Raw genomic sequence first — 26,890 nt, 5'->3', positions numbered from 1 at the left:
TGCTGCTTGACTGCTCATGCCTGGATCTCAGGCACTGAGCAGTCATTCGGCGATTGGACAGCGAGGAGGCAGGTAGGGACCCTCCTGCTGTCCTGTAAGCTGTTCGGGATGGCGCGATTTCGCCGCGGCTATCCCGAACAGCCCACTGAGTTAACCGGCACTTTTTACTTTCACTTTAAGCCGCGTGGCTCAGCTCATAGCGCGCGGCTAAAGGGTTAATAGCGCGTGTAACCCCGCGTTATATCACGGGAGCAGGACCAAGGACGTACCTGTACGTCCTTGGTCCTTAAGGGGTTAATAGGCAAAGGGGTTCCCAAGACCGTGATAACTAGGAATGCAAGCAATAAAGGATATACAGTGGTCCCTTAACATATGATGGTAATCAGTTCCAAATGGACTATCGTTTGTTGAAACCATCGTATGTTGAGGGATCCGTGCAATGTAAAGTATAGGACAGTGGTCTACAACCTGCGGACCTCCAGATTTTGCAAAACTACAACACCCAGCATGCCCGGACAGCCAACGGCTGTCCGGGCATGCTGGGTGTTGTAGTTTTGCAACATCTGGAGGTCCGCAGGTTGAAGACCACTGGTATTGGAGGTTATACTCACCTGTCCCCGCCACTCCGGACCGTCTATCCGGTGGCAGCTGAAGCAGTCTGTGCTGCCGGATAGCCGTTTATGCGATGGCCCCGACATACAAAAGCATCGTATGTTGATGCTGCCTCTGAGAGGCCATCGCATCTTGAAATGATGGTATGTCGGGGCCATCGTAGGTCGGGGGGGGTCACTGTACTGAGCCCACAGGGCTACGCATACAGATGGCTCTAGATATGCAGCTAATCCCATAAGGCAGCGCTTCCCAACTAGGGTGCCTGTAGCTGTGGCAAAACTACAACTCCCAGCATGCCGGGACATGCTAGGAGTTGTAGTTTTGAAACAGCTGGAGGCACCTTGGTTGGAAAGCACTGCATTAAAAACGCAGGTTAACGCTGGCCTCATTACTGCAAGTGTCGGGTTGGTATACAAGGGTTCTGACCAGACTTCTTTAATAGTATAGCTATGACTAAAACAAACTTTTCACATGTCAGAAGTTTGTATTGGTGGGGGTTCCTGGGGGAAATTTTTTGAAACCAGTTGATTTAAAAAATAAAAATAAAAAAAATAAAATAATGTTTTCCAGTGGAGAACCCCTTTAAAGAAATGTTTACAGCATGTTGCTTTAAGATGATTCCAGAAGACAATAACATACCTGTTTAGTGAAGTAGGTGTTGCAAACAGGTCGATGGCAGCCGTCGTGTTTATACTGCCTGCCGAGGACGACACGGGGGAGGAGGCGGTAGTGGAAGCATTTTGAGGCTTTTTGGAGAGCTCCTTAAGACGCTGCTCCTTAGTCAAAATCAAAAGGCAAAAAAAGAAAAAAAAAAAAAAAGAAAAAAAAAAACATAAAGGAAAATGCTAAGAAAATAGGACACAAGAGAAGACAATACCCATACAGAGGTGAGTGCTTTGTGGGTGTCTCATTGTGTGACTTACACGCAGCAGCACGTTACCTTTAATGCCTTTAATCGGGCCTGCTCCTCCTCCAGAGCCGCCTGCTTTTCCCTTTCATCCACCCGGGTGAGTGACAGACCTGTGCTTGCGAGTGATGAAACCGCATTGGAAAGTGTTGTCGCCCTGTAAGAAGAAAGGGATAATTTCTCATAGCTCATATCTAGTGATGAGTGAACTTACAGTAAATTTGATTCGTCACGAACTTCTCGGCTCGGCAGTTGATCACTTTTCCTGCGTAAATTAGTTCAGCCTTCAGGTGCTCCGGTGGGGTGGAATCAGCCCTAGGAAGGAGTCTCCTAGGACTGTATCCACCTTTTCCAGCCCACGGGAGCACCGGAAAGCTGAACTAATTTATGCAGGAAAAGTTATCGACTGCCGAGCGGAGAAGTTCGTGACGAATCGAATTTACTGTAAGTTTGCTCATCTCTACTCATATCTCTAGGACATTGTTTCCTAACCAGGGCGCCTCCAGCTGTTGCAAAACTACAACTCCCAGCATGCCCGGACAGCCTTCGGCTGTCCAGGCATGCTGGGAGTTGTAGTTTTTCAACAGCTGGAGGAGCCCTGGTTGGGAAACCCTGTTCTAGGAAATGAAATAAATAAAGGGGTACTCCGGTGGAAAACATTTTTTTAAATCAACTGGTGCCAGAAAGGTAAACAGATTTGTAAATGACTTCTATTAAAAAATCTTTACCCTTTCAGTACTTATTAGCAGCTGTATGCTACAGAGGAAATTCTTTTCTTTTTGAATTTATTTTTTGTCTTGTCCACAGTGCTCTCTGCTGACACCTGATGCCCGTCTCAGGAACTGTCCAGAGCAGGAGAAAATCCCCATCGCAAACCTATGCTTCTCTGGACAGTTCCTGACACGGTCAGACGTGTCAGCAGAGAGCACTGTGGACGAAACAAAAGAAATTCAAAAAGAAAAGAATTTCCTCTGTAGCATACAGCTGCTAAAAAGTACTGGAAGGGTAAAAAGATTATTTCATAGAAGCAATTTACAAATCTGAGGTTTACTATGGGGATTTGCTATTACTCTGGACAGTTCCCGACATGGACTGAGGTGTCAGCAGAGAGCACTGTGGTCAGACAGGAAAGAAATTAAAAAGGAAAATAACTTCCTCTGTATTAAACAGCAGCTGATAAGTACTGGAAGTTTTTTTAAGTTTTTTTTTTTTTTTATGGAAGTAATTTACAAATCTGTTTACCTTTCTGGCACCAGTTGATTAAAAAAAATATGTTTTACACCAGAGTACCCCTTTAATCCTTCCAGTACTTATCAGCTGTTGTATACTACAGAGGAAGTTCTTTTCTTTTTGAATTTCTTTCCTGTCTGTCCACAGTGCTCTCTTGCTGACACCTCTGTCCATGTCAGGAACTGTCCAGAGCAGGATAGGTTTGCTATGGGGATTTGCTCCTACTCTGGACAGTTCCTGACATGGACAGAGGTGTCAGCAGAGAGCACTGTGGTCAGACTGGAAAGAAATTATAAAGAAAAATAACTTTCTCTGTATTAAACAGCAGCTGATAAGTACTGGAAGGATTAAGTAATTTTTTTTTTTTTATAGAAGTCATTTACAAATCTGTTTAACTTTCTGGCACCAGATGATTTAAAAATAATGAGTACCCCTTTAAACGATCAATAGGGGGGGGGTTCGACCTCTAAGACACTAATTTACCCTGAGAATGAAGGGGGAGCAATGCTCTGCAGCCTCTTCAGTCTTTCCCTGCACAGCAGTGCGCCCTCCACGCTCATTTAGAGCAGAAGAGGCCCCAGAAGTTTCCTCAGACTGGGCCGACAGAGCATTAGACGGTTAATACACGTTCTCCGGATCAATCCCTGCACTAACCCAATAGATTAAAACAAATCGCTGGGAACGCTCCCTATATGCAGAGGATAATACATTTATGGCTTATAGATAAACAGCCGTCCAGGAAAACATAAAACATCCCTATTAAATGGCTTCTCCAGGGCAAGATGAAGCATCCAGCTGGAGGACTGCCATGAGAGCCGTCTGCTGCCTGAGACCTGACATCATAGACCAGTGGTCTACATCCTGCGGACCTCCAGATGTTGCAAAACTACAACTCCCAGCATGCCCGGACAGCCGTTGGCTGTCCGGGCATGCTGGGAGTTGTAGTTTTGCAACATCTGGAGGTCCGCAGGTTGGAGACCACTGTCATAGACGATTTACAACGAACTATGTAACTACACAGAGACGAAACGGGAGGGTCTCTAGGACAGTGTAGGCCTAAGGACTAGGGGTCTGACCCTGGACATCCGAAGGTCCAGCAGCAGCTTAGGTAAGCATTAAGATCTTCTGCAGCAGGTGTGGCACAAAATGTTATACTGCAGCAGCTGCAGTGTATATTATGATGTCCGGCAGCATCTGAGATGTGTATTATTATTATGTTCTGCAGCAGCTGCAGTGTGTATTATGATGTCCGGCAGCATCTGTGATGTGTATTATGTTCTGCAGCAGCTGCAGTGTGAATTATGATGTCTGCAGCATCTAAGTTGTGTATTATTATGTTCTGCAGCAGCTGAAGTGTGTATTATGATGTCCAGCAGCATCTGTGATGTGTATTATGTTCTGCAGCAGCTGCAGTGTGTGTTATGATGTCTGCAGCATCTGAGATGCGTATTATGTTCTGCAGCAGCTGCAGTGTGTATTATGATGTCTACATAATCTGTGATGTGTATTATGATGTTCTGCAGCATCTGAGATGTATTATGTTCTGCAGAAGCTGCAGCGTGTTTTATTATGTCTGCAGCATCAGAGAGGTGTATTATGTTCTGCAGCAGCTGCAGTGTGTATTATGATGTATGCAGCATCTGAGATGTGTATTATGTTCTGCAGCAGCTGAGATGTATAATATGATGCCTGAAGCATCTGAAATGTGTATTATTTTCTGCAGCAGCTGCCGTGTGTATTATGTCTGCAGCATCTGTGAAATGATTTATGTTCTGCAGCAGCTGCAGTGTATATTATGATGTCCTGCAGCATCTGAGATGTGTATTATTATGTTCTGCAGCAGCTGCAGTGTGTATTATGATGTCTGCAGCATCTGTGATGTGTATTATGTTCTGCAGCAGCTGCAGCGTGTATTATATTCTGCAGCAGCTGAGATGTGTATTATGTTCTGCAGCCTCTGAGATGTGTATTATGTTCTGCAGCATCTGAGATGTGTATTATGTTCTGCAGCATCTGAGATGTGTATTATGTTCTGCAGCATCTGAGATGTGTATTATGTTCTGCAGCAGCTGCAGCGTGTATTATGATGTCTGCAGCATCTGAGATGTGTATTATGTTCTGCAGCAGCTGCAGCGTGTATTATATTCTGCAGCAGCTGAGATGTGTATTATATTCTGCAGCATCTGAGATGTGTATTATATTCTGCAGCAGCTGAGATGTGTATTATGTTCTGCAGCTGCTGAGAAGTGTATTATATTCTGCAGCAGCTGCCATGTGTATTATGATGTCTGCAGCATCTGAGATGCGTATTATGTTCTGCAGCAGCTGCAGTGTGTATTATGATGTCTACAGCTTCTGAGATGTGTATGTTCTGCAGCAGCTGCAGTGTGTATTATGATGTCTGCAGCATCTGAGATGTGTATTATGTTCTGCAGCAGCTGCAGTGTGTATTATGATGTCTGCAGCATCTGAGATGTGTATTATGTTCTGCAGCAGCTGAGATGTATAATATGATGTCTGCAGCATCTGAGATGTGTATTATGTTCTGCAGAAGCTGCCGTGTGTATTATGATGTCTGTAGCATCTGTGAAGTGTTTTATGTTCTGCAGCAGCTGCAGTGTGTATTATGATGTCTGCAGCATCTGAGATGTGTATTATTATGTTCTGCAGCAGCTGCAGTGTGTATGATGATGTCTGCAGCATCTGAGATGTGTATTATTATGTTCTGCAGCAGCTGCAGTGTGTATTATGATGTCTGCAGCATCTGAGATGTGTATTATTATGTTCTGCAGCAGCTGCAGTGTGTATTATGATGTCCTGCAGCATCTGAGATGTGTATTATGTTCTGCAGCCGCTGCAGTGTGTATTATGATGTCTGCAGCATCTGAGATGTGTATTATTATGTTCTGCAGCAGCTGCAGTGTGTATGATGATGTCTGCAGCATCTGAGATGTGTATTATTATGTTCTGCAGCAGCTGCAGTGTGTATGATGATGTCTGCAGCATCTGAGATGTGTATTATGTTCTGCAGCAGCTGCAGTGTGTATTATGATGTCTGCAGCATCTGAGATGTGTATTATTATGTTCTGCAGCAGCTGCAGTGTGTATTATGATGTCTGCAGCATCTGAGATGTGTATTATGTTCTGCAGCAGCTGCAGTGTGTATTATGATGTCTGCAGCATCTGAGATGTGTATTATGTTCTGCAGCAGCTGCAGTGTGTATTATGATGTCCGGCAGCATCTGAGATGTGTATTATGTTCTGCAGCAGCTGCAGTGTGTATTATGATGTCTGCAGCATCTGAGATGTGTATTATGTTCTGCAGCAGCTGCAGTGTGTATTATGATGTCTGCAGCATCTGAGATGTGTATTATGTTCTGCAGCCGCTGCAGTGTGTATTATGATATCCTGCAGCATTTTAGATGTATATTATGATGTTTTTCAGTATCTGAGTTGTGCATTTTGATGTTCTGCAGCAGCTAAGGTTTGTATTAGGATGTTCTGTAGCAGCTGAGGTGCGTATTCTGATGTTCTGTAGCAGCTGAGGTGTGTAGTATGACGATCTTCAGTAGTAGAAGGGTGTATTATGATGTTCTGCAGCAGAATGATGTAAGTTTGGGCAGTACTACATTGTCAGTGACATATGACAGAAGCTTCTACAGAAAGAGATTAGTGTATTTATATCAGTGTTTCCCAACCAGGGAGCCCCTAAATGTTGCAAAATTACAACTCCCAGCATGCCTGGACAGCCGAAGGCTGCCCAGGCCTGCTGGGAGTTGTAGTTTTGCAACATCTTGAGGCACCCTGGTTGGGAAACACTGATCTACATGTACTGTATAATCTCCATATAAGATTTTCCCCTGACGTGAGTTACAGCTTTATGATCTGAAGCACTAAATATATCCAGTATAATAGAATACAAACACTAAAAGAAAGTGTGGAGCGATAGTCTGCAGCAATGACCCAGATGAGGACTCCCATGGGACAGCTGCACAGGACACTACGGCTGCTCTCTGCCAGTCTACCTGCTTGCTGCCGTCGAGTCTTTGATTTTCTTCCCTTCCAAAGAGGCTAAGTGTTGTTCTAGGGCATCGAGTAGACTACTTGGAGCCTGCGAAGATAAAGAAAACATCCAAATCAGAAGATAATCCGGCAGCAAGACGTCCGCATTCAACCTCAGATGTATTCAGCATTACACAAAAAAAATAAAAAGAATGCAATGGTGGCAGATGGAACAGATATGCCAACCATGTGACCCAATACTGACTGGCTATGATAGGATAACAGTGGTAGCTAAAGGACAAAATAGCAGCCAAAAGACGTCAAAACTTTGGATCAGGGTTTCGCAACCAGGGTGCCTCCAGCTGTTGCAAAACTACAACTCCTAGCATGCCCGGAGTTGTAGTCTTGCAACAGCTGGAGGTGCCCTGGTTGGGAAACAATGCTTTAAATCACAGGAAGTTCTTAGTCCTGGCTAAATTTCAGCAGATAATAGTGATGTCACCTTTTATTTATTTTTTTTTTATTTATATATATATATATATATATATATATATATATATATATATATATATATTTGCACCAATTTTACTGCAATATGGAACAGTAATTTGTTATTACTGCTTTATTCTATTAGGTCATGTCTTACACAGGAGTGTCTGGCAAGAAATCGCAGACAGTACCATAGCGCAGAACTGCAGGGGGGGAGGGGGCGAAGGGGAGGCAGCGCCAGGAGGGGCGAAGGGGAGGCCGCGCTAAAGATGAAGGGGAGGCAGCACTACCGAGGAAGGGGAGGCAGCACTACCGAGGAAGGGGAGGCAGCACTACCGAGGAAGGGGAGGCCGCACTACCGAGGAAGGGGAGGCCGCACTACCGAGGAAGGGGAGGCCGCACTACCGAGGAAGGGGAGGCCGCACTACCGAGGAAGGGGAGGCCGCACTACCGAGGAAGGGGAGGCCGCACTACCGAGGAAGGGGAGGCCGCACTACCGAGGAAGGGGAGGCCGCACTACCGAGGAAGGGGAGGCCGCACTACCGAGGAAGGGGAGGCCGCACTACCGAGGAAGGGGAGGCCGCACTACCGAGGAAGGGGAGGCCGCACTACAGAGGAAGGGGAGGCCGCACTACAGATGAAGGGGAGGCCGCACTACAGATGAAGGGGAGGCCGCACTACAGATGAAGGGGAGGCCGCACTACAGATGAAGGGGAGGCCGCACTACAGATGAAGGGGAGGCCGCACTACAGATGAAGGGGAGGCCGCACTACAGATGAAGGGGAGGCCGCACTACAGATGAAGGGGAGGCCGCACTACAGATGAAGGGGAGGCCGCACTACAGATGAAGGGGAGGCCGCACTACAGATGAAGGGGAGGCCGCACTACAGATGAAGGGGAGGCCGCACTACAGATGAAGGGGAGGCCGCACTACAGATGAAGGGGAGGCCGCACTACAGATGAAGGGGAGGCCGCACTACAGATGAAGGGGAGGCCGCACTACAGATGAAGGGGAGGCCGCACTACAGATGAAGGGGAGGCCGCACTACAGATGAAGGGGAGGCCGCACTACAGATGAAGGGGAGGCCGCACTACAGATGAAGGGGAGGCCGCACTACAGATGAAGGGGAGGCCGCACTACAGATGAAGGGGAGGCCGCACTACAGATGAAGGGGAGGCCGCACTACAGATGAAGGGGAGGCCGCACTACATATGAAGGGGAGGGAGCACTACAGATGAAGGGGAGGGAGCACTACAGATGAAGGGGAGGCCGCACTACAGATGAAGGGGAGGCCGCACTACAGATGAAGGGGAGGCCGCACTACAGATGAAGGGGAGGCCGCACTACAGATGAAGGGGAGGCCGCACTACAGATGAAGGGGAGGCAGCACTACAGATGAAGGGGAGGCAGCACTACAGATGAAGGGGAGGGAGCACTACAGATGAAGGGGAGGCCGCACTACAGATGAAGGGGAGGGAGCACTACAGATGAAGGGGAGGAGCACTACAGATGAAGGGGAGGAGCACTACAGATGAAGGGGAGGCCTGCACTACAGATGAAGGGGAGGCCTGCACTACAGATGAAGGGGAGGAGCACTACAGATGAAGGGGAGGCCGCACTACAGATGAAGGGGAGGAGCACTACAGATGAAGGGGAGGCCGCACTACAGATGAAGGGGAGGAGCACTACAGATGAAGGGGAGGCCTGCACTACAGATGAAGGGGAGGCCTGCACTACAGATGAAGGGGAGGAGCACTACAGATGAAGGGGAGGCAGCACTACAGATGAAGGGGAGGGAGCACTACAGATGAAGGGGAGGGAGCACTACAGATGAAGGGGAGGAGCACTACAGATGAAGGGGAGGCAGCACTACAGATGAAGGGGAGGAGCACTACAGATGAAGGGGAGGCAGCACTACAGATGAAGGGGAGGAGCACTACAGATGAAGGGGAGGCAGCACTACAGATGAAGGGGAGGAGCACTACAGATGAAGGGGAGGCAGCACTACAGATGAAGGGGAGGAGCACTACAGATGAAGGGGAGGCAGCACTACAGATGAAGGGGAGGAGCACTACAGATGAAGGGGAGGCAGCACTACAGATGAAGGGGAGGAGCACTACAGATGAAGGGGAGGCAGCACTACAGATGAAGGGGAGGAGCACTACAGATGAAGGGGAGGGAGCACTACAGATGAAGGGGAGGCCGCACTACAGATGAAGGGGAGGCCGCACTACAGATGAAGGGGAGGCAGCACTACAGATGAAGGGGAGGAGCACTACAGATGAAGGGGAGGCAGCACTACAGATGAAGGGGAGGCAGCACCACAGATGAAGGGGAGGCTGCACTATGTCCGTAGGACCCTAGAAAAGAATCCCGAATAAAAATATAAAAATAAAACAATAACTGAATAATAAGAATATCAGGACAAAAAAATGAAGAAATGGGTGGGTGCCATGTCCCCCAATGAAGACTGCGAGAAAGATTCTACAGTGTGTACAAAAAATGTCCTTTTCTCTGTTGCTCTTCATTGGGGGACACCGATACTGATGGGACATACCAAAGCAATCCCCTAGGGTGGGAAGAACAACCAATAAGGAAAGGGGATCAGGACAAGCACCGACGCATTTTGGACCATAACGGTCAGAAACGCGTCGGTGCTTGTCCTGATGTATGTTTGTGTCCGATGATCCTACAATAAAGTACCTGGTTTTACTGCACCAAGCGCTGGACGTCTGCTTTGACTGATCCGGTCCGGGGATACTGCACGCTTGTGGTGGCGGTACAGGAGAGAGCTAGTTGCACAGTGTGTTCGTTCGTTCCTTCGTTAAAGGGGTACTCCGGTGGAAAACTTTTATTTATTTTTTTTTTTTTTAAATCAACTGGTGCCAGAAAGTTACACAGATTTGTAAATTACTTCTGTTAAAAAATCTTAATACTTCCAGTACTACTTAGCTGCTGAATACTACAGAGGAAATTCCAAAAAGAAAAGAATTTCCCCTGTAGTATTCAGCAGCAAATAAGCACTGGAAGGATTAAGATTTTTTTTTTAATATAAACAATTTACAAATCTGTTTAACTTTCTAGCACCAGTTGATAAAAAAAATAGATAAAAAAAAAAGGACGTTTTCCACCGGAGTACCCCTTTAACAAGAGAACCCCATCCAGAGTCAACCGATTAAAGTAAACATGGCGGAAAAATGCCAGGAAGAGCAGTGGACGCCTGGACAGATGGAGAGCACAGAAGGTGGAGACCAGAAAACAAGACACGGAAACTGGCTCAAGAGACGCTTGGGTACAGAAGATCGATGATCTGAACAACGTGGCTATTAGAAATGAGCGAACTTACAGTAAATTCCATTCGTCAAACTTCTCGGCTCGGCAGTTGATGACTTTTCCTGCATAAATTAGTTCAGCTTTCAGGTGCTCCCGTGGGCTGGAAAAGGTGGATACATTCCTAGGAGACTCTTTCCTAGGAATGTATCCACCTTTTCTAGCCCACTGGAGCACCGGAAAGCTGAACTAACCGGAGCACCGGAAAGCTGAACTAATTTACGCAGGACGAGTCATCAACTGCCGAGCCGAGAAGTTCGTGACAAATCGAATTTACTGTAAGTTCGCTCATCTCTAGTGGCTATATACCCGTAATGCTGTGACCAAAGACAGTCCAGACATGACATGGTGGCGGTGGTGGGAAACCCCTGCATGACTGTCAAAGTGGAATTTCCCCAAATCTCCCTGAGACTGGAATGTATAAAAGATGACTGTAATGGTAGAAAGAAGCTTGTCGCTCCAAGACACATTCTTTAGGGTAATGAGGGGGGGGGGGGACACTATACTGTAAGCTGCCAGAGGAGGAAGGAAACGGATTCTGTCAGGAGCTGCCACTGGATTAATGCCAACTGCAGATCAGTTGTAGCACCACCATGGAGGACACATGTAAGCAAAAATTATTTCAACAAAGCTATTTATTTAGTGCTGGAAACCCCACGACCTTGCAGGATTTTTGCTATAATGGTAGAACAACTTGAATGCGTACGGACATCTATATTTAACTTAGAAAGTGCAGACATTTTAATACAGTCTAAAGTTGTGTTTCTCAACCAGTGTGCCTCCAGCTGTTGCCAAACTACAACTCTCAGCATGCCCGGACAGCCTTTGGCTGTCCGGGCATGCTGGGAGTTGTAGTTTGGCAACAGCTGGGGGGCCGGCTGCTTGGGAAACACTGGTCTGAATTATAACCATGCGCTTACCTGAGATAGATCGGGTATATCGCCCCTGTCAATCCCGACTTGCTAGAAAAGAGGAAAGAAAATAAAAAAACGCGGTTTACAGCAAAAGAAGGAACTTCAAGCTTTCACTGCATTTTGCCCATTTTTTCCATAATATATGTAAACAATTGCACACCTTTACTACATTGCTCAACTGCAGCAAAAATGTAATGAGTGAACACAGCATCAGAGAGTTATAACTACTATACATCATTATCCCATAGAGATTGAAGCAGTATACAGATAGAGCTGGAGGGGAGGTATATAACTACTATATATCCTGATCCCATAGAGATAGCAGCAGTATACAGACAGAGCTGGAAGGGAGGTGTATAACTTCTATACATGCTGATCCCATAGAGATAGCAGCAGTATACAGAGAGCTGGAGGGGAGGTGTATAACTGCTATATATCCTGATCCCATAGAGATAGCAGCAGTATACAGATAGAGCAGGAGGGGAGGTGTATAACTACTATATATCCCGATCACATAGAGATAGCAGCAGTATAGAGATAGAGCTGGAGGGGAGGTGTATAACTACTATATATCCTGATCCCACAGAGATAGCAGCAGTATACAGATAGAGCTGGAGGGGAGGTGTATAACTACTATATATCCTGATCCCATAGAGATAGCAGCAGTATACAGATAGAGCTGGAGGGGAGGTATATAACTACTATATATCCTGATCCCATAGAGATAGCAGAAGCAGAAGCAGTATACAGATAGAGCTGGAGCAGAGGTGTATAACTACTATATATATCCTGATTCCATAGTGATAGCAGCAGTAGACAGATAGAACTGGAGGGGAGGTGTATAACTACTATATATCCTGATCCCATAGAGGTTGCAGCAGTATACAGAGAGCTGGAAGGGAGGTGTATAACTACTATATATATCCTGATTCCATAGTGATAGCAGTAGCAATATACAGATAGAGCTGGAAGGGAGGTGTATAACTACTATATATCATGATCCCATAGAGATTGAAGCAGTATACGGACAGAGCTGGAGGTGAGGTGTATAACCACTATATATATCCTGATGCCATAAAGAAAGCAGCAGTATACAGATAGAGCTGGAAGGGAGGTGTATAACTACTATATATCATGCTACCATAGAGATAGCAGCAGCACACAGATAGAGCTGGAGGTGAGGTGTATAACTACTATATATCCTGATCCCATAGAGATAGCAGAAGCAGTATACAGATATAGCTTAAGGGGAGGTGTATAAATACGAAATTATCCTGATCCCACAGAGATAGCAGCAGTATACAGATAGAGCTGGAGAGGAAGTGTATAACTACTATATATATCCTGATCACCATAGAGATATCAGCAGTATACAGATGGAGCTGGAGTGAAGGGGAGATGTATAACAACTATATATTCTGATCCCATAGAGATAGCACCAGCAGTATACAGTTAGACAGCTCCATCTGTATACTGTTGCTATCTCTATGGGATCAGGATATACAGTAGTTATACACCTCCCCTCCAGCTCTATCTGTATATTTCTGCTTCTATCCATATGGGATCAGGATATATAGTAGTTATACACTTCCAGCTCTATCTGTATACTGCTGCTATTTCTATGGGATCATGATATGTAGGAGTCATAGAGCTCCCCTCCCAGCTCTAACTACTATATATCATGATTCCTTAGAAATAGCAGCAGTATACAGATAGAGCTGGGAGGGGAGCTATAAAACTACTATATATCCTGAACCCATAGAGATAGCAGCAGTATACAGATAGAGCTGAAGGGGAGGTGTATAACTACTATATATCCTGATCTTATAGAGATAGCAGCATACACAGCAGCAGTATACAGATAGAGCTGGAGGGGAGGTGTATAGATACAATAAAGGCTGATGACATAGTGACAGCAGTAGCAGTATACAGATAGAGCTGAAGGGAAAGTGTATAACTAGTATATATCCTGATCTTATAGAGATCGCAAAAGTAGTACACAGAGCAAGGACAGAATATTTCCTGTAACATTAAAAGGGGTTATCCAGTATTAGAAATACAGAGCTGATTTCTTCCAAAGACAGCACCCCCTCTGTCCTCAGGTTGCATGTGGTATCGCAGACCAATACAAATAAAAAGAACGGAACAAAATTTTTTAACCACATATAACCAGGGGACAAGTGTGGTGCTGTTTTTAAACAAAATTAGCTCAGTTTTTCTATTCCTGGATTACCCTATTAAGCACTGTGATTTTTTAAGGGGTTCAGGCTGGTGATCACATGACCCAGTTTCAGTAACTAAACACATGGATGCAGCTGTGCTGGAGGAAAACAGATAGCGCTGTTGGACTAGTGATGTAGAGTGTGCATGATATGGGCAAAAATAAATAAAACAAAAAGGTTCTTCTTTAATAACCCTTTATAGCAGTGAGAGCTCCAAATTATCTGCAGAGATTCTGTCTGCCTACAGTCACCACTAGGTGGAGCTCACTGTATGCAGTTTATGCATTGAACACAAAATCTCCTAAGTTTTCCTAGGGGTAGCTGTGGATAAGTGAGAATAAAATTATACAACCCAATATCTTTATGTAGTGTATGAAATCTGAAGCATTGCTGTGGATAAACGTTATATTCCTTACCTCTGCTACTTTCAAGAACTCTGAGATTCGAGTCATTCTAGTGAGGAACTTCTTATATATGTCCAGTCCATCCTTACACTGGTTCTTTTTCATGTCAAAATATTTTTCTGTAGGGAGAAATAAATCCATAGTTAATACAAAGAGATAAAAGCTAAATATTTCCGGCAGAACTCAGCAGTCTCACCGAAGATAAAGGGATCTGGTTCCACTTTACAAAGAGAAGACACAGATTCCAGGAAAGGAACAATGATAGATCACTCTGTAAAAGCTGATCCTTTACCGGCATTCTACAGAATGTTACTCAGCAGAATAGTGAGTACAGCTCTGGGGTATAATACAGGAGATAACTCAGGATAAGTAATGTATGTACACAGTGACCTCACCAGCAGAATAGTGAGTGCAGCTCTGGAGTATAATACAGGATATAACTCAGGATCAGTAAAGGATAAGAAATGTAATGTATGTACACAGTGACCTCACCAGCAGAATAGTGAGTACAGCTCTGGAGTATAATACAGGATATAACTCAGGATCAGTACAGGATAAGTAATGTAATGTATGTACACAGTGATCTCACCAGCAGAATAGTGAGTGCAGCTCTGGAGTATAATACAGGATATAACTCAGGATCAGTACAGGATAAGTAATGTAATGTATGTCCACAGTGACCTCACCAGCAGAATAGTGAGTGCAGCTCTGGAGTATAATACAGGATATAACTCAGGATCAGTAAAGGATAAGAAATGTAATGTATGTACACAGTGACCTCACCAGCAGAATAGTGAGTACAGCTCTGGAGTATAATACAGGATATAACTCAGGATCAGTACAGGATAAGTAATGTAATGTATTTACACAGTGACCTCACCAGTAGAATAGTGAGTACAGCTTTGGAGTATAATACAGGATATAACTCAGGATCAGTAAAGGATAAGAAATGTAATGTATGTACACAGTGACCTCACCAGCAGAATAGTGAGTACAGCTCTGGAGTATAATACAGGATATAACTCAGGATCAGTACAGGATAAGTAATGTAATGTATGTACACAGTGACTTCACCAGCAGAATAGTGAGTGCAGCTTTAGAATATAATACAGGATATAACTCAGGATCAGTGCAGGATAAGTAATGTAATGTATGTACACAGTGACCCCACCAGCAGAATAGTGAGTGCAGCTCTGGAGTATAATACAGGATATAACTCAGGATCAGTACAGGATAAGTAATGTAATGTATGTCCACAGTGACCTCACCAGCAGAATAGTGAGTGCAGCTCTGGAGTATAATACAGGATATAACTCAGGATCAGTAAAGGATAAGAAATGTAATGTATGTACACAGTGACCTCACCAGCAGAATAGTGAGTACAGCTCTGGAGTATAATACAGGATATAACTCAGGATCAGTAGAGGATAAGTAATGTAATGTATGTACAGAGTGACCCCACCAGCAGAATAGTGAGTACAGCTCTGAACATAACACAGGATAAGTCAGGATCAGTACAACCTTTTAAAGTAAAATGCAGGAACTGATGTTAGCCTCCGACCTTACGATTATATAAAACAGAAATGCAAATTGAGAGAGATTGCTTTATATAGGCAGAAACAGAAGGGAGACGTTTACCTAGAAGATTGATTATCCCTTCGTTGTAGGCAGCGAACAGTCTGATGGCGTCTTTGAAGAGCAGCATGAACGCGGCATTAATGACGCCATTTGTCAGCTCGTTGGCGTTTACCTGAGGTTGGAGAGGGAAGGAAAAGATGAGAAGACGCCTGTATCCTAGCAGAGCGATTCAGCGATCTCACGCAGCACAATGAGGGATAAAAACAGAACAATGTGCCCGGGCACAGAAGGATATTGGCTGAACTAAGATTGGAAAACCATTAGGTTTAATGGCTACTGAAAGCTTAAAGCTTTTTTTATATCTTCATTTTATACTTATGGAGCAAAAAAAAAAAATGTCTCCATTGGTCATTATTAACCCCATAAGGACTAAGCCCATTTTAACCTTAAAGGTTAAACTTTTTTTTTTTTTTTTTAAATCAACTGGTGCGAGAAAGTTAAACAGATTTGTAAATTACTTCTATTAAAAAAATCCTTCTAGTACTTATTAGCTGCTGAATACTACAGCGGAAATTATTTTCTTTTTGAAACACAGAGCTCTCTGCTGACATCATGACCACAGTGCTCTCTTCTGACATCTCTGTCCATTTTAGGAACTGTCCAGAGTAAAAGGAAATTCCCATAGCAAACATATGCTGCTCTGGACAGTTCCTAAAATGGACAGAGATGTCAGCAGAGAGCACTGTGCTCATGATGTCAGCAGAGAGCTCTGTGTTTTCAAAAAGAAAAGAATTTCTGCTGTAGTATTCAGCAGCTAATAAGTACTGGAAGGATTAAGATTTTTTAATAGAAGTAATTTACCCCTTTAAGGACCAGGCCAATTTTATTTTTGCATTTTAATTTTTTCCTCCTCGCCTTCTAAAATCCATAACTCCTTTATATTTCCATCTACAGACCCATATAAGGGCTTGTTTTTTGCATGACCAATTGTACTTTGTAATGAAACCTCTCATTTTACCATAAAATGTAAAGCGAACTCAAAAAAAAATATTTTTTTTAGGGAAGAAATTTAAATGAAAACCACAATTTTGCACATTTTGGAGGGTTTCGTTTTCACACTAAAAATTATTGATACAAATGACGTGTGCTCTTTATTCTGTGGGTCAATACGATTGAAATGATACCCATGGCTAGATACTTTTATATTTTTGCACCGCTTAAAAAAACATCTACCGTATATACTCGAGTATAAGCCGAGTTTTTCAGCACGATTTTTCGTGCTGAAAACACCCCCCTCGGCTTATACTCGAGTGAACTCCCCCACCCGCAGTGGTCTTCAACCTGCGGACTTCCAGAGGTTTCAAAACTACAACTCCCAGCAAGCCAGGGCAGCCATCGGCTGTCCGGGCTTGCTGGGAGTTGTAGTTTTGAAACCTCCGGAGGTCCGCAGGTTGAAGACCACTGCGGCCTTCAACATCATCCAGCCCCCTCTCACCCCCTTTAGTTCTGAGTACTCACCTCCGCTCGGCGCTGGTCCGGTCCTGCAGGGCTGTCCGGTGAGGAGGTCGTCCGGTGGGATAGTGGTTCCGGGCTGCTATCTTCACCGGGGAGGCCTCTTCTAAGCGCTTCGGGCCCGGCCTCAGAATAGTCACGTTGCCTTGACAACGACGCAGATGCGTCGTTGTCAAGGCAACGGCTCTATTCCGGGCCGGAAGCGCGGAGAAGAGGCGCCCCCGGTGAAGATAGCAGCCCGGACCACCTCCTCACCGGACCACCTCCTTACCGGACAGCCCTGCAGGACCGGACCAGCGCCGAGCGGAGGTGAGTACTCAGAACTAAAGGGGGTGAGAGGGGGCTGGATGATGTTGAAGGCCGCAGTGGTCTTCAACCTGCGGACCTCCGGAGGTTTCAAAACTACAACTCCCAGCAAGCCCGGACAGCCGATGGCTGCCCGGGCTTGCTGGGAGTTGTAGTTTTGAAACCTCTGGAGGTCCGCAGGTTGAAGACCACTGAGGGCGAATGATGAGAAGAGGATGATGAAGGGGGGGGGGGGGTGTGGGGATGATGAAGGGGGGTGGGGATGATGAAGGGGGGGGGGGTGTGGGATGATTACAAGGGGATGATGAAGGGGGGGATGTGTGGGATGATAAGGGGATGTGTGGGATGATGACAAGGGGATGATGAAGGGGGGATGTGTGGGATGATAAGGGGATGTGTGGGATGATGACAAGGGGATGATGAAGGGGGGATGTGTGGGATAAGGGGATGTGTGGGATGATGACAAGGGGATGATGAAGGGGGGATGTGTGGGATGATGACAAGGGGATGATGAAGGGGGGATGTGTGGGATGATAAGGGGATGTGTGGGATGATGACAAGGGGATGATGAAGGGGGGATGTGTGGGATGATAAGGGGATGTGTGGGATGATGACAAGGGGATGATGAAGGGGGGATGTGTGGGATGATAAGGGGATGTGTGGGATGATGACAAGGGGATGATGAAGGGGGGATGTGTGGGATGATGACAAGGGGATGATGAGGATGTTAATGACGGGTCTGGATGATGACAGGGGGGGATGAGGTATTTCCCACCCTAGGCTTATACTCGAGTCAATAACTTTTCCTGGGATTTTGGGTTAAAATTAGGGGTCTCGGCTTATACTCGGGTCGGCTTATACTCGAGTATATACGGTAAATCTTTTTGTACAAAATCAGTAATCTAATATCGCCCTATTTTGACCACTTATAACTTTCATTTTTCTGTATATAGGGCGGTATGAGGGCTCATTTTTTGCGCCGTCATTCTTTACTTTTTTTTATCGATACCACATTTGCATATATTAAACTTTTAGATCATTTTTTATAAATTTTCTTGGAATAAAATGTGACAAAATAGCAGTATTTTTGGACTTTTTTTACTTTTCACGTTTATGCCGTTTACCTTACAGGATCATTATCATTATATTTTCACAGTTAGGACATTTACGCATGTGGTGATACCAAATATGTTTATAAAAAATAATTACGCTTTTTGGGGGTAATATGGGAAAAATGGACAATTTTCATTTTTATTGGGGGGAGAGGATTTCTCACTTTTTCTTTAACTTTTTCTGTTTACATATTTAAACTTTTTTTTAATTTTTTTTACACTTATGTCCCTATAGGGGACTATCTATAGCAATCCTTTGATTGCTAATACTGTTCAGTGCTATGTATAGGACATAGCACTGATCAGTATTATCGGCCATCTTCTGCTCTGGTCGGCTCGATCTCAGACCAGAGCAGAAGACCTCTGGAGACTGACGGAGGCAGGTGAGGGGACCTATGTCCGCCATTACAGATTATCGGATTCCCCGCGGCATCGCTGCGGGCGATCCGATCATCTATTTTAACATGCGCATTGTTGCAGATGCCGTGATCTGTACTGATCGCGGCATCTGAGGGGGTTAATGGCGGACATCCGCGCGATTGCAGATGTCTGCCATTACCGGCGGGTCCCCAGCTGCTGCTAGCAGCCGGAACCTGCCATGTACGACGTGAGCACTGTTCCGAAGCTCGCAGTCATACACAGGACGTAAATGTACGTCCTGGTGCTCTAAGTACCGTCGCACCAGGACGTACATTTACGTCCGTGGTTGCTAAGGGGATAAAAACGCTGCTTACTTTTTCTCCTACAGCCCGTATAATGTGCTGTTCGAGCTCTATTCTGTCTATGCTTGAGCACAGCTCAAATCAATGTTTCCCAGCTGTTGCAAAACTACAATTCCCAGCATGCCCGGACAGCCAATGGCTGTCCGGGCATGCTGGGAGTTGTAGTTTTGCAACAGCTGGAGGCACCAAGGTCAGAAAGCACAGATTTAGGCTGGTCGGACTCCTACCGTGATCTCATGCTGCATATTCTCCTATGAGCAGACACATTTTGCGCAGGGTGAAATATGCTGCGTGTGTCCTTACCCTTATGGGGAGATTTATCAATGTCGGTGTGAGGTCGAAATCATTTAAACCATGTCAGTTTTACATGCAAAAAATAAAATAAAGTGTTTTTGGCGTGTTTAACCCCTAAAGGACCAAGCCCATTGTAATCTTAAGGACCAGGCCATTTTTCATTTTTGCATTTTCGTTTTTTCCTCCTCTCCTTTAAAAAAAAAATCCATAACTCTTGTTTTTTCACTTACAGACCCATACGAGTCTGTAGATTAATGCAATTAAAATGATACCAAATTTATTTGAAAAAAATGTATTACTGTACTATTTAAAAAAATGCTAACTTTTTTTTTTAACAAAATTGGTATGCATAAAATTGTAATTTTCCCCTATAACTAATTGATTTTTCCGTATACGGGGATGTATGAGGGCTCATTTTTTTGTGCCGTGATCTGTAGTTTTTATCAATACCATTTTTGTTATGATAGGAGTTTTTGATGTCTTTTTATACATTTTTTCCAATATATGAAGTAACTAAAAATCTGTATTTTTGGTGTTTGATTTTTTTTTTTTACGTCTACGCCGTTTACCGTGCGGGATATTAAACATATTTTAATACTTTGGACATCTACGCACGCAGCTATTCCAAATATGTAAAAAAAAAAATTCTCTTTGTAAAATTGGAAAATAAGGGGGATCTTATTTTTTATTAGGAACTTTTTATTTTTTTATTTTGCACTTTTTAAGTCCCCATAGGGGACTTTTATATGCAATCATTAGATTGCTTGTACTGTATAATGCTATAATGCCTTGTGCACATCTGCGTCGGTGGCTCCATTGTTCGGGGCTGGACAGATCCCATTGACATTTAACAGGGTCCATCTGGTTTCCAGGCATGCTGTGAGTTCTAGTTTTGCAACAGCTGGAGGCACACAGGTTGGAAAACTCTGCCTTAGTGAATCCTACCAATGGTTGCAACATAATCCGGACTGCAAATCCCTTTTGGACTTTAACCCTTTATACATTGCATTTTGTTTAAGTATAAGGGGTTATATCTCTTGCAGAATTTTTAAGGCCTTGGCTGGCAAAAGGAGCGCACTGATTTAGGTTACTGATTAATAGGGGGTCAAAGTTTGGAAATATCGATTCTGATCCTGGAGAGTAAATAGGAGTAGCATCACTGCGGATAAATTGTTAAGATACACAATCCTAACATTCCTATGTAATGCTGGCCCAGGGAACAGTGATCCCTACCCCAGTATACATAGAGAAGAGTACCCGAAATTCGTGAAGGGCGAGCAGATGCCCACGTGCAGAATATCTTGGGCGCTGGGCCCATTCCACTTACATTAAAGTCGAGCAGGGCGTCCATTTGGTTCTGTATGATGGGCATGGTTTTTAATAACTTCTCAGTGTTCATTGTTCTCATAACCCCATCAGCCCTGAAAACAAACACAAGGTTCATTCATCACAACACGAAACAAGTCAAAAACAGAAGTGAAGAAGCTCTTGGCAGCTATAAAAGTGCATTATAAAGTCATCTACAAGTATTAGGAATGCGGCAGACACCCCACGCAGCAGGCTGAGGGGGCTGTCCTCACACGGACACTATACACATACATATGGCTTACCCTCGTTTTACTTTGGTAAAGTCAAAAGCAACCTGTCTGTATGACACCGCCTTCTCGTTCAGGTAGCGGCTGTAGCGTCGGATAAACGTAGACATGTCATAACCTGGACGGAAAAAAAAGATGACAAAGTTAGAAATAACATCTATCGCTACAAAACAACCTCATATGATTACTCTAAATCAGAGATCTCACAACTTAAAGGGGTACTCCGCTGCTCAGCATTTGGAACAAACTGTTCCGAACGCTGGAGCAGGGAGCTTGTGATGTCATAGCCCCGCCCCCTCATGTCGTCACACCCCGCCCCCTCAATGCAAGTCTGTGGGAGGGGGCGTGACAGCCGTCACGCCCCTCCCATAGACTTGCATTGAGGGGGGTAGGGCGTGACATGAGGGGGCGGGGCTATGATGTCAAGCTCCCAGTGCCGGTTCCAGCGTTCGGAAGAGTTTGTTCCAAACGCTGAGCAGCGGAGTACCCCTTTAAAGAATCGGTACAGCTCAATGCCAGGCTTTGACCAAAAAAGATGTAAAGCAGCCACCAGAGGGGTCGGACACCCAATCAATACTGTAAATCAATTCCATTGGTAAGACGAAGGGCTACATGGCGACACAAAGATCACATATAAGGACTATAAATGTGGTCATGTTGCAACATGTGACCTAATGTGACTACGCAATTCAGCCAAATTTGATGGTTTTTAGTTGAACATTACACACAAATATTATATAAATATGTATGTTAATGTTTGTTTTGTTTAGGGCCCATTCACACTACAGAATTTCCATTCAGATGCAGCAGCTCCCCATTGTTTTCAATAGGATTCTGCTGCACACTGTAGAATTTTCGGTTCATTCTTTTGATGAATTTCTTGTAGACCACATTGCCGTTAAAGGGTACCTCTCATCAAATAAACTTTTGATATATTTTAGATTAATGAATGTTGAATAACTTTCCAATAGCATGTTAATGAAAAATATGCTTCTTTCTATTGTATTTTTCCCGATCAGTCCTGTCAGCAAGCATTTCTGACTCATGCTGGAGTCCTAAACACTCAGAGCTGCCAGCCTGCTTTGTTCACAGCCAAACAGGCTGTGAACAAAGCAGGCTGGCAGCTCTGAGTGTTCTTTGTGAACAAAGCAGACTGGCAGCTCGTAGTGTTTAGGACTCCAGCATGAGTCTGAAATGCTTGCTGCCAGGACTGGTAGGGAGACCCCTAGTGGTCATTTCTTCAAAGTGGAAAATTAAATAGAAAGAAGCATATTTTTTAATAACATGCAATTGTGAAGTTACTCTGCATACATTAATCTATAATATATCAAAAGTTTTTTTTGATGAGAGGTACCCTTTAACTTGGGCAACATATGTGTCTGTGCGGCCGGAGCACCAATTGATCTTATCGGCGCCTGCTGTTCAGGAAATCTTCCCCCTGATTATCTCCTGGTGGAAGTTCTGTATTGCGAATGAGCCTTTACTTTGTAGGTCCGTTACTGCAATTACAAAAAACAATATAAAAAATAATTCAAAAATGGAAGTGCCCTAGACACTGCTCTCTCTGCCTCTTCATCTATGATGACCATGAATGAAAATCGAGCCCTGCTGGGAGCCTGTACAGGCGGGGTTCATATGAATTGTGGCGCAGCTCCAGCGGTAGCTTCACTCACTGCCGCAATCCTGATGAGCAGCGCCTGCACATGTTTGTAGCAGGGATTGGAGAGGATAGGGGATAAGTACCTGATCGCAGGGGGTATCTGATCTGCAGGAACCCCGGTAGTCAGTGTGTGCTGTAGACAGAACGTGTTCCATTCATTGGTATGGGAGCAATGGAGATGCACAAGTGCTGTACTCTCCAGCGCTCGCATACAAAAAACAACGGAGCGCGTGCTGTTTACCGCACACATTATCGATGGAAGCCTTGGTCCTGTTCCAGAGATCGTGGTCCTAGCAATCAGATACCTATCCTCTATGTGGCTAGACTATAAGCTCATTTTTACCAGACCTTTTTAAAGGAGTACTCCGGTGCAAAAAAAATAAATTCTAATCAACTGGTACCAGACAGTTATATAGATTGTAAATTACAGCTATTTAAAAATCTTAATCCTTCCAGTACTCATCAGCTGCTATATACTACAAAGGAAGTTGTATAGTTCTTTTCGGTCCGAACACAGTGCTCTCTGGTGACACCTCTGTCCATGTCAGGAACTGTCCAGAGCAGCATATGTTTGCTATAGAGATTTTCTCCTGCCCTGGACAGTTCCTGACATGGACAGAGGTGTCAGCAGAGAGCACTGTGTGGTCAGACTAGGAAGAATTACACAATTTCCTGTGGAGCATACAGCAGCTGATAAATACTGGAAGGATTAAGATTTTTTAATAGAAGTCATTTACAAATCTGTTAAACTTTCTGGCATCAGTTGATTTAGAAAAAAAAAATTTCCACCGGAGTACCCCTTTAACCCCTTTAAATGTACGTCCTGCGCGACAGGTCCCGGCAGCCAGGGACCCGCCCGTAATGGCAGACACCCGCGATCGCACAGATGTCCGCCATTAACCCCTCAGATGCCGTGATCAATACAGATCATGGCATCTGCAGCATCGCGGTACTTTGAATGGATAATCAGATCGCCCGCAGCGCTGCCGCAGCCATCCGATCATCCAGCATGGCAGCCGGAGGTCCCCTCACCTGTCTCCGCTGCCTTCCCGGCGTCTTCTGCTCTGATCTGAGATCAAGCAGACCAGAGCAGAAGATGACCGATAATAATGATCAGTGCTGTGTTATACATAGCACTGAACAGTATTAGGAATCGAATGATTGCCATAAATAGTCCCCTATGAGGACTATTAAAGTGTAAAAATAAAAGTAAAAAAGTTAAAAAAAATTAAAAAAAAGTTACAAAAAAAAATGTGAACCCCCCCCCCCCCCCCCCTGGCCACTTATCTCTTATGCATCAATAATATGTCACTTCTGCGGGAATCTTACACAGGTAAGTTGCACAGAACTTACCTTGAAGCCCACTTTTGTCCAAAAAGTTGCTCAAGTTGAACAGCGTATTGCGTGATGCCAGATACTGGATAAAGCGCTGCAAGAGAAAAGACATATAGAAAGGTGAGAATATACATATATATCAAGTCAATACAATAAACTGCTCCAAATTCACATCAAGCTGATAATGCTGAAAATTTTAAATAAAAAATCACAAAATAAGAAAAATTTAATGTGATGTTCATCCTATAATTCATCAATAATTTATTTATAGGATGATAACAGGGGCCTTGTCATTAGCTCTAATATGTTGGGATCCCAGCAGCAAGTGGTCAGTTTCCCTGCAGCTCCTCCAGTGGGGAAATAAAGAATTACATGGCAGCTACCATTATAATCAGAGGTAGGGATGTCCCGATAGAGCTGGGCGGTATGACCTAAAATGTGTATCACAGTATTTTTTTACATTATCGCGGTATCACGGTATTTAACGGTATTTGGGGGGGGGCTTGTTAAAGTGTCAGAACATCAGGGTTTCCCGAACCAGTGTGCCTCCAGCTGTAGCAAAACTACAACTCCCAGCATGCCTGGACAGCCTGCGGATGTCTGGGCATGCTGGGAGTTGTAGTTTTGCAACAGCTGGAGGCACACTGGTTCGCAAAACAGCATTGTACTGTATACTCCCCGCTGCTGTCTATCACAGCTCTGCACTACAGGGGATGAGGAGTCAGGGCAGCAAAAATCTCTCCATTCACCCCATCCTGCCCCTCTTTCCATTCACCCCCCTGCACCCATTAACTCCCCTACACCCATTAACCCCATCCTGTCCCTCATTCCATTAACCCCCTGCTTCCATTACCCCCCTGCACCCATTAACCCCCTGATCCTTATTCCATTACCCCCTCTGCTTCCATTACCCCCTCCCCTCCTCCTCACCTGTGCGCTGATGCGGCTGCTGGGAAGTGCCCCTGTCATCAGTGCAGTAACGTGGGCGCTTCCCGCCCGGACACAGGATCCTCTCTGGCGGAAGCGTTCAGTGCCCACTGCCACTTTAGAACAGTGAGCAGCAGCGGCGCAGCTCAGGTGCGTTGTGTGAGGGGGCCCGCCGCTCTTTCAAAGATCAGCGGGAACCCTCACAGGCGGTCTGTCCGCCCCTGAAGCGCTCGCTCCACTCGGTCCTGCGGCGTACACTAGGGGCCTCAGGAGTGGGTGCCGGAACTAGAAGAAATGCGGCGCAAAGCTCTGCGGGCGCTTGTTATGAACACTGGCGAAGAGAGAGGAGAGGTGGACTGGAGCAGGGAGCCGGCTCAGGGCTCCGGGAAACATCAGAACCAGTTTCTGCACTTTCCCCTGACTCTGATTGCAGAGAGGAGCCGTCCTGAAACTGCAGGGGGAGCGGGGATGAGGAGTGCCATCCTGCTCTCCCCTGACAGAGCGGAGCCGTGGGCTCTGTAATTCATTCATGGGTGGGTGGGGGGAGGGGCCCCACCGGTATCGGGTAAAATTCATACCGTCGGAGAAAAAAAAAACGGTGTCCGGTATGAACCGGTATACCGCCCAGCCCTATGTCCCGATACAGTTTTTTAAAGACAGAGTATGAGTACCGATGCCAAGTACGAGTACTTTTATTTTAAAGGGAATCTGACACCAAGGTGACCCGGTTTCTGGCGCTGTTTACCGTATGATATGTGGTTCCTTGTTGTGCGCAATGGAGGCGGCTGCTGTAGAATGAGCCAAGATTTCTCTCTTCTCAATTGAGCAGAACAAAGAATTTGCATTGGCAGCGAGACCGATGACCACATGGTGAGCGGCGGTAGAAACCGGGTCACCTGCACGATCTACCTATAAATTCAAGTTAGTGCAGGTGACTCTGCTGTAAGATTGTCTTTAATAGTAGGTAGTATCCCCTTGCAGACATTGGCAGCAGCCCCCCTGCAGACAGCACCTCCCCCTGCAGACAGCACCTCCCCCTGCAGACAGCACCTCCCCCTGCAGACAGCACCTCCCCCTACAGACAGCACCTCCCCCTACAGACAGCACCTCCCCCTACAGACAGCACCTCCCCCTGCAGACAGCACCTCCCCCTGCAGACGTTAGTAAAACCTCCTGTAGACCGTAGCCCCCCTTGTAAACAGCAGCCCCCCCCCCCCCTTTAGACATTAGTAGCAGGCCCCCTGTAGACTGCAGCCTCCTCCCTTGTAGAAAGTTCACCTGCGGCTATCCTCTGACTGGTGCTGCCGCTCCGCTGCCCCGTTCTCCCGTTCGCCTCATGGCGTTCTATGGAGGATCATGTGACATGCACGTCACTCTGCTTCCTCCGTAGCGTTACGCTGGGCACAGTGGAGGAGGTGGAGTGACGTGTGTGTCACATGCTCCGCCATGGAACGCCATGATGCGGACAGGAGGACGGGAGAACGGGGCAGCGGAGCGGCAGCAGGTATCGGATTTGGTATCAGGGACATTGAAGAGTCCCAAATACCAGGGAAATGTCTAGTATTGGCCCCAATACTAGTATCTGTATATCCCTAATCAGAGGGTTTCCTGTGGACATGCAGGGTCCTCCAGGGCAGTGGTCTCCAAACTGCTGCCTTCTAAAGTTTGCAAAACTACAACTCCCAGCATGCCCGGACAGCCAACGGCTGTCCGGGCATGCTGGGAGTTGTAGTTTTGC

General features: G+C 45.4%; 1 protein-coding gene across 16 annotated transcripts in view; it reads right to left on the bottom strand.

The window, feature by feature from the left end:
- Positions 1-26,890, bottom strand: part of PICALM (phosphatidylinositol binding clathrin assembly protein) — a 129,882-nt gene that overhangs the window by 48,259 nt on the left and 54,733 nt on the right. For 14 of the 16 annotated variants that reach the window (XM_056561301.1, XM_056561306.1, XM_056561309.1 and 11 more), the window contains exons 3-11: positions 24,244-24,319; positions 21,246-21,348; positions 20,963-21,056; positions 15,750-15,861; positions 14,124-14,230; positions 11,492-11,533; positions 6,775-6,860; positions 1,553-1,676; positions 1,252-1,388 (exon numbers count right to left, since the gene is read on the bottom strand). In XM_056561301.1, the coding sequence (XP_056417276.1) occupies positions 1,252-1,388; positions 1,553-1,676; positions 6,775-6,860; positions 11,492-11,533; positions 14,124-14,230; positions 15,750-15,861; positions 20,963-21,056; positions 21,246-21,348; positions 24,244-24,319 (881 nt within the window). The remainder of the gene's footprint in view (positions 1-1,251; positions 1,389-1,552; positions 1,677-6,774; positions 6,861-11,491; positions 11,534-14,123; positions 14,231-15,749; positions 15,862-20,962; positions 21,057-21,245; positions 21,349-24,243; positions 24,320-26,890) is intronic. The other 2 variants (XM_056561303.1, XM_056561316.1) reach the window with 1 other exon arrangement.

Source organism: Hyla sarda, chromosome 2, assembly GCF_029499605.1.
Source record: "Hyla sarda isolate aHylSar1 chromosome 2, aHylSar1.hap1, whole genome shotgun sequence".
In the NCBI taxonomy this organism is placed as follows: Eukaryota; Metazoa; Chordata; class Amphibia; order Anura; family Hylidae; genus Hyla; species Hyla sarda.
This window is presented reverse-complemented; position numbering and strand designations above follow the sequence as displayed.